The 13,399-nt window shown below is 32.7% G+C and overlaps 2 protein-coding genes across 2 annotated transcripts in view; one reads left to right on the top strand and one right to left on the bottom strand.

The window, feature by feature from the left end:
• The window catches only part of LOC142354282 (mitochondrial Rho GTPase 2-like), a 161,642-nt gene that overhangs the window by 147,071 nt on the left and 1,172 nt on the right, over window positions 1-13,399 (bottom strand). The window lies entirely within an intron of this gene.
• Window positions 689-13,399, top strand: part of LOC142354283 (uncharacterized) — a 43,597-nt gene continuing 30,886 nt past the window's right edge. Inside the window, exons 1-5 of the mRNA XM_075406549.1 lie at window positions 689-839; window positions 903-990; window positions 1,207-1,367; window positions 1,749-1,974; window positions 13,064-13,152. Of these exons, the coding sequence (XP_075262664.1) occupies window positions 801-839; window positions 903-990; window positions 1,207-1,367; window positions 1,749-1,974; window positions 13,064-13,152 (603 nt within the window). The 5' untranslated portion in view covers window positions 689-800. The remainder of the gene's footprint in view (window positions 840-902; window positions 991-1,206; window positions 1,368-1,748; window positions 1,975-13,063; window positions 13,153-13,399) is intronic.

Genomic DNA, 13,399 nt, shown 5'->3' with positions numbered 1-13,399 from the left:
AGGCCGAACGGTTGCTGATTCATGAATGGCCTTGGCGAATTCGTCAAACGATGTGTCTAGTGCGTTGCTATCGTGCGGATTTCGAACGCTTTTCATTCGTTCGTTCAATTGTTAAACATCGAGTTTACGCATTTGCTTGTCTCTGCTTTCCGCTATATGGAACTTTTCCGTTTGTGCCCCCCCAGCTTAGTGGGTGCATATTATTTGCAACCCCCAGACGCACGTGCAATATTTTTACATAATGATTTACTATGTAATGACACGTGCTCTGTCACGGGGGGGGGGGGGGGGGAGCGTAACGTACTGGGGGGGGGGGCACAATTGGAAAAAGATCCCGCTATATCATGTCTGCGTTTTAGATCAAAGCAGCAAGAAACAGGCTTGTGCTTCGTTAGGAATGAATTGTTGATCTTTATCTCGTTAAAGTGTTCTAAGAGTTCCTTGCTTACGAAAAATTACCGCACTGGAATTCGTATGCTACTTCTTCATTGTCGTTTAAGAGTTTTAGTCAATGAAGCAGGCATGACAGTTTTAACGGATGACAATGTTGTCTTCGTCATCCGTTAAAATTTTTTCTGGTTTCATTTGAAAATTTGAATTTTTCTAATTCTATGAAATCTGTTGCTCATGTCACGTCAAAAAGCTCGACGAATCAAATTTTTTAAAACTTTTAAAAGATTGCCGAAAATTAAATCTAAAGTCCAATCAATAAGTATGTCTATTGAATTGGTTGAATTGACCTCACGGTGGTATGAAACAATTAGCTGATTACCTCATTGTTTTTCCTAGCGCCTCACGCTATGCAGTTTGGGTTACCATTCCTTTTGTTTCTCCTAAAGGTAATTTTAAAATATATTGGCATTCGTTTTAATGCATTGGTGATCAATTATTTTTTTTTTCAGATTGTTACAGCAATTGGCCAGGGTTTTGTTAGTGACAACCAGGAAGCAGAGGGCTCAGGTTCTGGTTATTTAGATCCAGAAGATGAAGGTTAGTTAATGGTACAAGCTTGTAGTCCTGTAAGAGTTTCCTGTGGTTTTTCGGATCTGTCCTATTTTCCCCATTTTTTTTAACGCCCCCAGTTTTAAAGCGTATAATATTACCTTGCATGTTGCTATGGAAAAATTTAGCAAGTGCGTCTGGGGGCATAAAAGAGATATGCCTACTATGCAGAATAGATCAGTTTTTTCAATTTCTTGTTTTCAGAAATCTGCGGATACGGCTCTATAAAGCAACCCGGTGGTGGAAGCTGTGTCAAAGGAGCTAAAGTTGTCGCCGAAATGAGGTTCAATATGGATTTCAACGATCAACTTGAAGTCAAGGACTCTGAAGAATTTTTGCGTGCGAAAGAGAATTTTGAAAAGCAGGTATAAGTTACTATTGAGATTATGTGGGTCTTTCCCAACACCTTTCAATTAGAGTTGGGCTGAAATCTTTGAACCATCCATTGATTTTGGACAGGCTAGTATTGAGAGATAACTTTTAATGGCAGATAAAAAGGGAAGGAGCTTTGCTTTGTTGAACTATGCATTTTCTCAGATTAAATTTTTTGGATCTTTTCCGTTTGTGCCCCCCCAGCTTAGTGGGCGCATATTATTTGCGCCCCCCAGACGCACGTGCCATATTTTTACACAATGATTTACTATGTAATGGCACGTGCTCTGTAACTGGGGGGCGCATATCGTACTGGGGGGTCACAAACGGAAAAGATCCAATTTTTTCCAGTTTTTACCTTCACAATGTTTTAGCTTTTTAAACTTTATACCCAACACCTGCAACACCTGATAGCAGTTCATGTCCTGGATATTTTACGTGGCTCTGTAATAGTGCGACATGAAATCAATCAAGTGATTTTTTCCGATGACGTGGGTCAAGCCACAGCAGATTTAGCCAACAGTGTCAAAGCAATTGCAAACGATAAAGAAGCAATGCAGCATTTCCAAATTGAGTCTATTTCAGTTGTACCAATCAAAGGTAAGTTTACGGGTATACCTTATTTTCTAACTCATTATAGTCAGACGTATGTAGACAGTTATTTAAATTGTACCGGATGGTCTGATACTTCGTTAGCAATGCTTTTTAAAGGTGTGAGATTAGACCTCGTATTTTCGAAGATCTAGAAGGACAATATTAGCTAAAATTCCACCCCAATTGAAGCAGCGTGAAATGCTTGTCATAGTTGAAATAAATGTTGTCTGCAAACCATTTGAATACAGCAGAAGTTTTTTCATTAGCACCCAGCTTTGAACGGTCGACCATTATATTTATTGATAACTCTTTTTAAATCTATTTTGTGTCTTTCTTTTTGTACTGACCCCGCTTAGTGGGAGAAAAACTATAGTTCGAACTGCTTTTTGTTGTTCAGTCAATTTTGGCCGATCGATATATTCATCGCAGAGTTTTGTGTGGTATCGTTAGAAAGCTTTTCAAGCGTAGAATCTGAAATTAAAAAATTTTTGTGTTTCGTTTTGTTTGAAGAGTTATCAAGCTTATAAATTTTGTAAACTTTTTTGGATATCAATATAGTGGGCTTATATTTTTACGCCCCCCCCCCCCAGAAGCACGTGCTATTTCTTTACATAGTAACGTGCTATATAACAACATATAATTTGTAAGTGGGGGGGGGGGGGGAGCGTAAAAACACTGGGGGGGGGCGTAAAAACACTGGGGGGGAACAGAATAGATCCACCTTTTTATTCAGTTTAAATATTTTTCTATCAACTTGTTGCTTCGAAATTATATTTTACGATAAAATGTGGAACAGTTACGTGTTATTAATAGACGGGTATCGATAGAAAGGCCATTTTTGGTCTCATTGCGGAGTTTTACAACCAGAATCGAATTCTATTGGAGCGCTGTTCTTTGTTTATAACTCTTCATTTTCATGTTGTTTTTTTCATATTAAATATAAACAAGTAAATTTTAATATCAAAGTCCCTTTGAAGGCAAATCCAATTGACGTTCAAATGAGACCCAATGAATAGATTTTTTTGTTTTTATGGAAAAGATCATTGTTTTTATGGCTTCGACACTGGTGTCTTTTTGTAAACATTTAATGAATTTTTCAGATTCTTCGGACTCTGTTGCAACTTCTGTAGTCCTATGACGTAGTCTCATTAATTGATTGTGCATTTTGCTTCCTAACGAAGATTTACAGAACTTATAGGTCGATCCCTCTCATTAAAGCTCCCATACTATTTTTATTGGAACAGAAATTAATCTGGTTTGCAGCTGTTTGTTTTTGCTATTGTTTTTATTACATTGGTTCTACGCGTTTTCATAAAAATTTGGTGATTTTTAGATATTTGTTCCTAATTGTGGTCCTTATATAAAGTGTTGCTAAGTCTTGCTATAATAATATTTACTGACCCATCGGCTTTCAAAATACGCTCAAGTGAACATATATGAAAGTTTAAATCGAATTATTTATTTTTTTTTACTTCAACACCTTTTTCTCTCACTTTTCTTTTCAGTTTTTGTTTTGACCTGTATTTGGTGTCCTTTTTGTATTTGCTAGATATTTTCTGATTAATAACTGGTCTCTTTGGCTTGCTGATCTCCTAAAGAGTTTTGCGCTCTTATATTTAATGCTTTCCTTTGAAAGTTAATAATTTTAATGGCTTTCATACTACGAGTTTTTTTTTAAAAAAGGGGCTTCTTAATTTAAGCTGACCTTTAATGAAGTGTTTAGAGTTGTGTTTGCGTTTAGAGGTGCTGAGAAAAAGCTCAACTGAATACCTTTTTTCCGTGAAAAGTTATTTTTTAAAGAGTTTTGACTTATAGGTTTTTCTTTTGAGTTATTTGTTTTTGCCTGTTTTTGTTGTTGCTTTTGTAGTCCAAAGAACTATTCTGAATAATTATAGGCCTCAATAGCTTCCTACTGAAATGATACTTCTTTAATGCAGTCAATTGATACCTAACGGTTTTAAATTTATAGAACTTTTTTATGCTTGTTTTTTGTCAACATGTAACTGAGTGTCATCAATTGGAGGTCCCATTCACTTTTTCCGGCGACGCAGACCGTAACCTGTTGTTTGGTTTTTGTGTTATGACTAATGTTTTTTGGCTGTGACGCCATGAGTTTTCATGAAAAATTTTGCGTGTTATTAAAATTTGTATATCATTTTGTTGTCTTCTGTTCGTTTTTTGACGCCCAGTATTTTATGCTTCCTCAATTTTAAATTGTAAAATCGAAAAAAGTTCTGAGTGAAATTAAGCCCGCTGTCAAGTGGGTCCGTGTTTACATTGTGGTGTGAGGTTCTATAATTTCTATTTCTGAAAAGTAAGTTTGAGATTTCAGATCGTGTTTTTATCATTTTTCAAGTGAACTGAATCTAATTATTGTGGTCTTTTTTGTTCCGCAATTGCAATTACTTCGTAAATAATTAAAATGAAGTTAATCTGGGTTCCATAAATAAAATGTCTTTTAATTGATGTTTTTTTTACTTGTCGTTTCGTTTCAGCCTTACAAAGCTGACAAGTCTGCAATTGTATAGTAAAGTAGAACTTCTTCTAAGCGCATCTTTTAGTTAGACATTTAAAATAAAAAATGGGTGTTCTGATCATTTTTCCTTGTGAAGGTTTTCAATCAAACTGTGCTGTGTCACGTTAAGGTTTGAGAATTTATTGTCAATTTTTCACAGTCAACCAACATGATTCAATTTTGTTCTGAATTTTCAACTAAACCTCATTTTTATCGTTATAAAGTATTAAGATTGAGAACTTTGATCAAGATAGAGGCCATAGATCTTGAATGCGAATGCCGTTGCACTAATAATGGTTGCTCTGAATCGATTAAGCGGAAAGTATAATTTTGGAGTCGGTTAGAGCTTAGATTGTTTCTGTTTTTGATTCCAAAGGGAGAAATTCTGTTTGAAAAACAGTTATAAAATTACGGCAATATTTACATTTTTAAAACCTTTAATCGTTTTGCTATAGGCTTAATTGTTGTTGCTTGTTTAAACATTTGAATTTCAGCTTGCTTGAACATGCTAATTGAATGTAAAGTTTTATTCTCATAGAAAGGAACTCTCTCGGTTGAGAAGTGTAAAAATAAACAAAAAGGCTCGTTAATGTGCGTTCGTACATAAAGTTCCGACCCCGCTCATCACATTTTTGGCATAATTGTCTATTAAATGAGGAACAGATAAAACAACCGAAAAACTGAAGGGTTTTGAAAAAAATTGGCGTATGGTCAAGAAGATCGCCTCCAACGCAAATAATCCGGTGGAGTAAAAAACGCCCGATTAGAATATTAAGAAGCGAGGCTAGACGAAATACAAAATCAAACAACAACAACAACAAACATCAATTGCATCCAAAACTTTATGTCCATTTAAAAAAACTTATTAACAAAGTCAAGATAGCGTCAGATAAAACTGAAGTTAAAAAAATAACTTGTATTTATTTGAAAAGATATGAGACCAGTCCATAATAAGGCTCGGTAACAATTAGACAAAAGAACAAAATCAGCAAAGTTATAGAAAATTTGCCAATAATTTTTAAAAACAATTAAATTCAAAAGTAATGAAAACCATTGGATATCAATTGAGACATCCAAATGTTTCAGCAATTGAGACATTCAAAAATGCTATGCCTCTAACGCCTCTATAGAGGGCATTAAGAACTGTCACTGTTCAGTTTTTTATGCGGTTACAAAAAGAACAACAAATAGAGACAACAAACAAATTTTCAATTAAAACTTGCGAGAAAAAGCTGTCAAAGCCGTAAAGCCATATTTCGCCCCTCAAAAATGTTTGATCGCGTGTTCTTTGATAAGCCCAAAAATTTGGTAAGTGACCATTCATTAATGAGACTAGGTAAAAAGTAGACAAAAAAATAGAAAAGCAGGAAGAATCAAGAAATACTTTTGTTTTTTTTTGTAAACAATTATTTTCAAAGTCATGAAAGCCATTAGCTACAAAATGAAATAATTAGATAGGTACGTTTATTCGTTCAAAGGAAGTGCTTGAGAATTTATTTTTCAGAATATGTCTTACGTCTTCAAAAAGAACGTCAAATATAGACAAAAATCAAAAATTAGTTTACTTTGTGTCGAAGCCAGTAAATTCATAAAGAATTCTTTAAAAACATTAGATTTTGTACACTTACACCTTCCCTTGTTAACAATTTTGTCATATGTGACCTGTAATTAATGAGACCAGGTAACAAATAGACAAAAAAGTACAAATTGAATGTTTTTTTTAGTTTTTTGAAAACAATTGTTTTCAAAGTCATGAAAGACATCGCCTATCATTTCAAATTAGAATATAGGGTAATTTATTCCTCCATAAAAATTCAATGAGACACCCGTTAATATCCAGGAAATTTCATACGTCTAAAAAGACAAAGTGAAAACGTCAGTTAAAGACAAAAGAGTAGTTCTTCGAGAAAGGGGTGTCGAAGCCGTTAAAACCATAATCTATGCCTCTAAAGACTTTTATATATTCGATTGCTCCTTATCTTGAACGCCAATAAGGTAATATGTGAACTGTTGCTAACAAGGCAATGTGATAAAACGAGAAAAACACGTGAAAAATAGGCCAACGCCTAAAAATAAAAAAATGTGAAATCTAGTAGTATCAAAGCCAGAAAACCATAAATTATCGCGTAAAACCGCAAAAAAGATTAATTTTAATTCAGTAGAAGGAAGAGCAAGAGGAAGCATTCTTTATTTAATGAATCTAAGCTCCAAGTTGACCAAATAAAGAGAAAAATAGCGCAAAGTTCTATAAGCCACTGTTTATTTAAAAATCAAACATTTTTAAAAGTCAAAACGACCATAATTGATCGGAAAAAGAAACTAGATACATTAATCTGGAACTGTTCAGGAAACTATTTAAATTGATCAACACTGAGCTTTGATTTGAATTGGTCTGTTCTTTAATTAACAAGAAAAGTTCTAAGTTTTTCTTTAAAATAAAAAGACAGACTGACTACAATGCAAATTATTTTTGAATTGTAACAGTGCAAGACTGGGCCAAAACCAGCCTTGCTATTGCTGTTCGTTGTTAGATAAGAGCAAAAATCAATGCTGCGTTTTCGATAATCATAGAGTAAAGTTAGCAAAAAACGGCAAAACTATAACTCCAGACTACTCAACGGATGTGGAAATAGCCCTGGCTCCCTTTGTAGTTTCAGAAGATTGTAGATTTTTAGTTGTTTTTGGGTGTGTATGTCCGGTAAATTAAATCAAAGTAGACTAAAGGAGCTTATTTCGGGCAATTTTTTTGATGAAAAAGCCTGAATTTTGAAATATTTAGCCAAAGTTTTAGCCAAGAAAAATAAATCAAAATAGTCAACAATACGTTTTTGTCCTTTAAAACAAAATCAACGGTTTTATTGTTAACAATTTTCACATATTTTAGCAAATTTGACAAAATCTTGGGACAAAATTCCAGAAAACGTGAATAAAAATGAGGCAAATTGGTCTAATATTCACAAAAATTTAAACCACGATAATTCGCTCTAGAAAACGAAATTAAAAAAAATCTTTTTAATGCCATATTCTACGCTGAACTGACTTTTTAATGATAATACTCACAACTCTGTACGATGAATATATCGATCGGTCAAAATTAAAAAACTCATTTGAGTATATAGTTCCTCCCCTCTCAAGAGGGTCGGAACAATTATGCGGTTGAAGACAATATAATTCCAATTTAAACCTGGAGTCGGCAGAAGTTGCTGCGGCAAAGCGTATCCTAATGCATACCATATTTGCCATTTTTCAAACAAATTTTGTCTTTTGACCATTCGCAGAGCAATTTCTCGCGGTAGTTTTTTGGATTAGCTAAGCAAATTTTTTCCAACGAACTAACCGCTAATATAGTAGTTTTTCTAGTACATTTTTGTTGATTAAATTGTGGTTTCTGGAGTTATTTTGGTAGTTAGTGAAAAGGGACGAAAATGCATTGACGTGTAAAAATGTGATTTTTGTTTGTTTTCTATTTAACGCAACTTTTTTTACCTGGACCGAACGCAACTAAACTCAGCATATTGGTAGTATTTTTTAAATTTGTAAATTTCTATGAAAAGTTTTGCAAAAGGCGAGTGGTACACTGAAAGGAAACTGTTTCATTACGGAGTAAACTGCTTCTGATAAAAAAAATTTAGATAAATAAAATGCTTCTTATAAAATATTGGCAATTTATTTTTTGAGCAGTTTTTTCATTACTTTAATTTCAAGTCGATGTGCAGCTAAAAATTTTGAAAATATTTTGAAGGTTTTAGAATTAGCACAATTTAGTTCCCAATTTTTTTTTGCTGTTTATAGCAGTAATTGAAAAGTTAATTTAGAGGTTCATGTGTTTTTTGATGGGTAATCTAAATGATACCTATGTAACGGTCAATTATTAAAACATATACTATATTTTGCATTCATTTGCTTGTAATAAAGTAAAGTAAACACCTTTTGTCTTTTTTTAAGTTCTTATACATGGACCTTTTTTGATGATACAAAATCATTGTTTTTTTTCTAAGAAAAAGATTGAATTAACAATTAACTTGTTTACCATGACTATTTTTTGATTACAACAGCAGATCAACAGTTTAATGAATCAATTTTCATTTTTCCACACATGAAAAGTATGTTTCTATTTTCCCCACTTTGGTCAGGTAAAGAATAAAAACTCGTGATTTGATTGAAATTATTGTTATATTTTTCAAATTTTTAGCGTCAAGTTTTTTTTTTGTTTTACTGCTGCTGTCAAAAATAATTTGTATCAAATTTGTGTGACTTTTGTTCAGCCATCGTGAGCAATTATCAGCTGTGCGCTTGGGAGTGGTTAGTAGTGATGTAGTTTTTAAAACTTTCTTTTATTGAATTGCCTATGAAAGAAGCTAGCATCAATTAAAGTCAAATTTGTATTTAATATTGTAAATTGAACCTTTTTGGCTTCATTTTTGGCCAACATTTTGTTAATTAAATTCAAAGTTTAAACACGGTGAAGAATTTTCTTAAGAAAAATCGTAGTTTTGTGTTGTCATTTCTTATACTTTGTACAAAATGATATCGCGAGAAATCGTATATCATAATGTGTTTATTTTCACGTATTCAAGTTGACTACTCGTTATTAATTTACTAATGGTAATTTTTGAAAGCAAAACAGGTAAAAGCGAATTCTGTAATATAGTGTGCATCTAAGTTTAGATAAAAACGACGTCATTTTAAACTCTTTTGTAACTTAAAACTTAGAGAGCCTGCGCAAAATTGTTCAAAACTCGCTTCATCAACTCACGTTCAAAACACTAAATCATGCTTTCATTCAGTATTTATTCATCTTCTTCTAAAAATAGTCACGTTCAAATCATGCACATCTTAGTTTTTGTTTAGTTTTTCTCATTTTTGCTGTTTTATGTTATAATGTTAAAATATTTTTTCGAGCAGCAGGGTTATTTAAAATATCATCAAAAACACTATGATGCTTGTCTAGCGGTTTTTCACGAGTTATGCAAAAGCACAAATCATTAAACATTTTATTTCTAAAATTAAAAAAAAAAATTTAAACCGTAAAACTAACAATGTAATGGTAATTTCTAAGTGAAATGAAGCCTGCTCTCATACGGGTCCTTGTTTACATTTTTTATGTGGGGTTCTATTGGTTCTACTTCAGCATAATGCGTTAAACAATATGAATAAACAAATATGTTATCAGAAAATGAAGTAGGCGACAAACAAAAATTTAGCACCAGACAGGTTTAATATGATAGCGCACATTGGGGCATAAAGTAATCTTTTTTCTTCTGAACAAGCAAGTTGATGAGTCACGGCTAGGACCGTTGTGATGTCATCAACTATAACTCCTACTGAAACATCAGTTAATGTTCACAGTTAAGAGTAGTTGTTTTACGATGTTTGTTTGTCTTTGCAAATATTTCTTGAAATTAAACCCAAGTTTTGAGCAACTGAACATTCGCAAGCTATCAATCACTCTGTCAGAATTCTCAAATTGGAAAAATCATTGAAGTGTATCCCGATATGGGCTTTATTAATTAAAAAGTCAGTTAAAATGATTTCAAGAGCGCCCTTGAAAAAATTATAAAATGAAAAAAGAGAAATAAATGAAAAAAAAAGAATTGAAAGAACATTTTTGGAAAGAATTTTCGAAGGACCCAAAAGTAATTGATATGGAACATGTCATTGAAAGCATTGGATTTTAATTTTTGGTTACATTGTAAATATTCACGCTGTACATAAAAATTGTGAAAAAAACATTAAGCTTGCTTTTACTAATGCAAGGTACAGTTCTTTAAATAACAAATAACTAATTTAATGGTTTTTTTTTAATTTTAAATATTGATATATTCTTAACTGTACATTGCCCCTTTATCATTTGCATTTTATTCTTATGTGTATTAGAGGAATTCACGATGTTTTTTTTAATTTTCAGTGGCTAATTGTGGCTTGTTGTTTTGATGAATCTCACTTATTTTTTCCTTGATCCATCGCAATGTAGATAATCAACCCAACCGCATGCATCTTGATCACAGTAATGACATATTCAAATACAAAATTGCTGTCTCATTTTTAAATGTTTGTTTTTTAAAAGAGATAATTCTTAAAACAGGTGTTTTCATATTTGCTGAGCCATCTATTTTTCTGCTTCTCACAAGCGATGATCAGCATCGAAACTTAACAAGTGTTCGCATTTGTTTGTGCTCTGAAATGGTAATCCTCATTTTTAGCTGTGAAAATGGCAAGGTCTTAATCTCTCAAAGAGTGTAGCTATCTATTTTCAGGGATATAATTTTGCTCTTGTTTTTGCTCTTGTTGTCAAGTACTGCGACTCACTATTGTATTGGTGCGAAAAACTTTATCGTTTCACTGGTGTAAGATATTGGTTTCTTTTTCACTTGGTTTTGATTAATAATTTCTTCAAGCAAAGAGACCTGTAAGCCTTTTCGCTGCGATTTGCTAAAATTAAGGAATTGCTAAGTAGGTTCTTTGTTTTTATGCGCTCTTCTGTAGCTTGGATCTTTTCGGTTCTCGTAGCTTCAGAAATAGCCTAAATTGAAGGTAATTATGAGGAATAGAAAGTACCGCCTATATGTCACCAGAAATGGTTTCGGTCAAGTCAACTTTGTTTTGCGGCCCCGAACTGGAATTCACGGATAAAGAATTGAAAGTTTTTTTTTATTGGTACAATTCTGTTTGAGTTAAGATGATTTTTGTATTTTGTGACATTTTTTACGTCACATCTTCTATTTGTTTTTATTTAGAGACATGATTTGGTTATTAAGAAAAAACCCGGTATTCATACCAGGTCAGGTACAATTTGTATGGTTTTTGTATGGTTATTATGGTATGTCCATCGGCAGAATAGGAAAACAGTTTGTGTCTAATTATATCTCTTTCAGTAAGGTATTTTAAAAGTTTTTCAAATTATTTGTAACTAAAGATTTTTTTACCAACGAAATGTTTTTAACAGTTTCTATATCTTTTCAGCCCGATTCATTTAACCCGCATATCTTAACCCCATATCATTTTATCCCTCTATCATTTAACCCTTCTATTATTTCACTCCTCTGTCTAATCCCGCCAATTAAGCGAATAACTTATTTAATCCCATGTTCGGTTACGATAGTTCCATATCAAGTGCCACGGGCCGCTGACGCATGACCATGGCCCGTGAGGCATGACGAAATGATTATTTTTTAAAACTAATTTAATAATTTTTTTAAATAAAAGTTCATTAAGAAAAAAAGTGCTGGACCTCCACAGGTATGCTTAGTACGAGTTCATTCAACTTGTTTTTAGTTAACTGGAAAAGTCTATGTTACTTTTTTTGCGGAAATCAGCTTTTTGCCTCAAAAATGGGATCGATGAAAGTTGAAATCTCACCGGATTTGCTCCTACGGTTGTTCGCTATTTTACAACAATTGGTACTTGGGTTGAGAACAATTGGTTCTTGGGTTGTTTCAGATTAAAAAAATGAAAATTTTCGAACTCGTAAAACGTTTTTGAAAACGTAACTGAAGTACTGCGAGGAGGCTTTCAGTTTTTATAATTATTGGCTTGATGTTAGATAATTTGGTCTTATCAAAACAGTTATCGAATTATAATAGTCATTTTGAGCACAAAAATACTTGAGTACAGTTTTATTGTGTTTTGTCTCAAGTACTGAACACTTTAACAGTTAATTTTTGCTTTAGTTGTAGTTATTATTGCCATATTTAGCCAAACTAAGAAATTTTGTATGTATGATACTATACAAACATTTGCAGATAAAACAGCTCATAAAGTTTGAAGTAAATTTTTGTACATTTGTGAATTTTTGCGAATTATTAACCTGTCAGTTGTTAGACGCTTAATGATCACTTTGGCGGTTTGACTCCCCTTTTCAGATAAATCTCAAATGTCTTCTTTAGTTTTGTCTTTGTTCACAAACGCGTGTAAAATTGTTGGTTTTATTCAAACTGATAAAACATAATTGTGAATAAAATGTTCTCTTAAACTAGACGCGAAAGTTTGTCAGGCAAATATGAAACCTTTTCACGTTTTGTTTGTTTTTCGTTCACTTTTTTCTGTTTAGATTTGACAGTTTTTGCAAATTCATTCAAATGAGTTTGACTCAAGAAATTTTGTAGCAAATATCTGCTGACAAAAAGTGCAAATATCAATCAAAATTTACTCACTTGTTGATCAAATCATGAAAGAACTCATGCGTTCTTTTTTTTATCAAATCTATAGTTTAAAATAATTATCGCCAACTAAACAATGGTAATTTTGTAACCCCTACACATATTCTATTTTGTGCGTAGTAACAACGTGCTATATAACAACACATTAATTGTAATAAAAAACGGGGGGGGGGGGGGGTTGGGCAAACAGAATCTTATTATAGATTTTATTTTAGGTTCGTTCAATTCAAACAATAGAACTGAATTTCGGAATTTATGTGCCTTTGTGAAATGATTATAACATTATTATTATATAATGTATATAGCATCATTTTAGAATCTTTGATTTTCATTCATAATTGATGGATAACAACTTGAAATATAGTAAACAAAATATTGTTTTGAAATATAAGAAGACGAGCTTTGATTGTTTTTTTTTCAGTTTCACACAAGGTCAAAGTGGTGTTAGACAAGGTGTTTGGGGGAGCAGGAATGCCCGATGAAAATGCACTTCAAACAATAAGGAGGATTGTAAGTACTGATAAATTTTTAATTTATAGCGACACAAGCTGGAACAAAACAAAAGCTTAAATTTTAAACACGAGAAAAATTTTTAATATAGATTTGTATTCTCTTCTGTTCATGCCCCCCTTCATTGGGTTATACACCCCTAGTTACAGAACACGTACCCCTACATTATGTAAGACTATGGCAGGTCCTCTGGCAGTTTGCATAGAATATGCACCCACTAAGCCTTCAGAAACGAAATAGATCCTAC

The sequence above is a fragment of the Convolutriloba macropyga genome, chromosome 15 (genome assembly GCF_964194025.1).
Source record: "Convolutriloba macropyga chromosome 15, txConMacr16.3, whole genome shotgun sequence".
Classification (NCBI taxonomy): Eukaryota; Metazoa; Xenacoelomorpha; order Acoela; family Convolutidae; genus Convolutriloba; species Convolutriloba macropyga.
The sequence above is the reverse complement of the archived record's forward strand: the minus strand, read 5'-3'. Positions and strand labels throughout refer to the sequence as shown.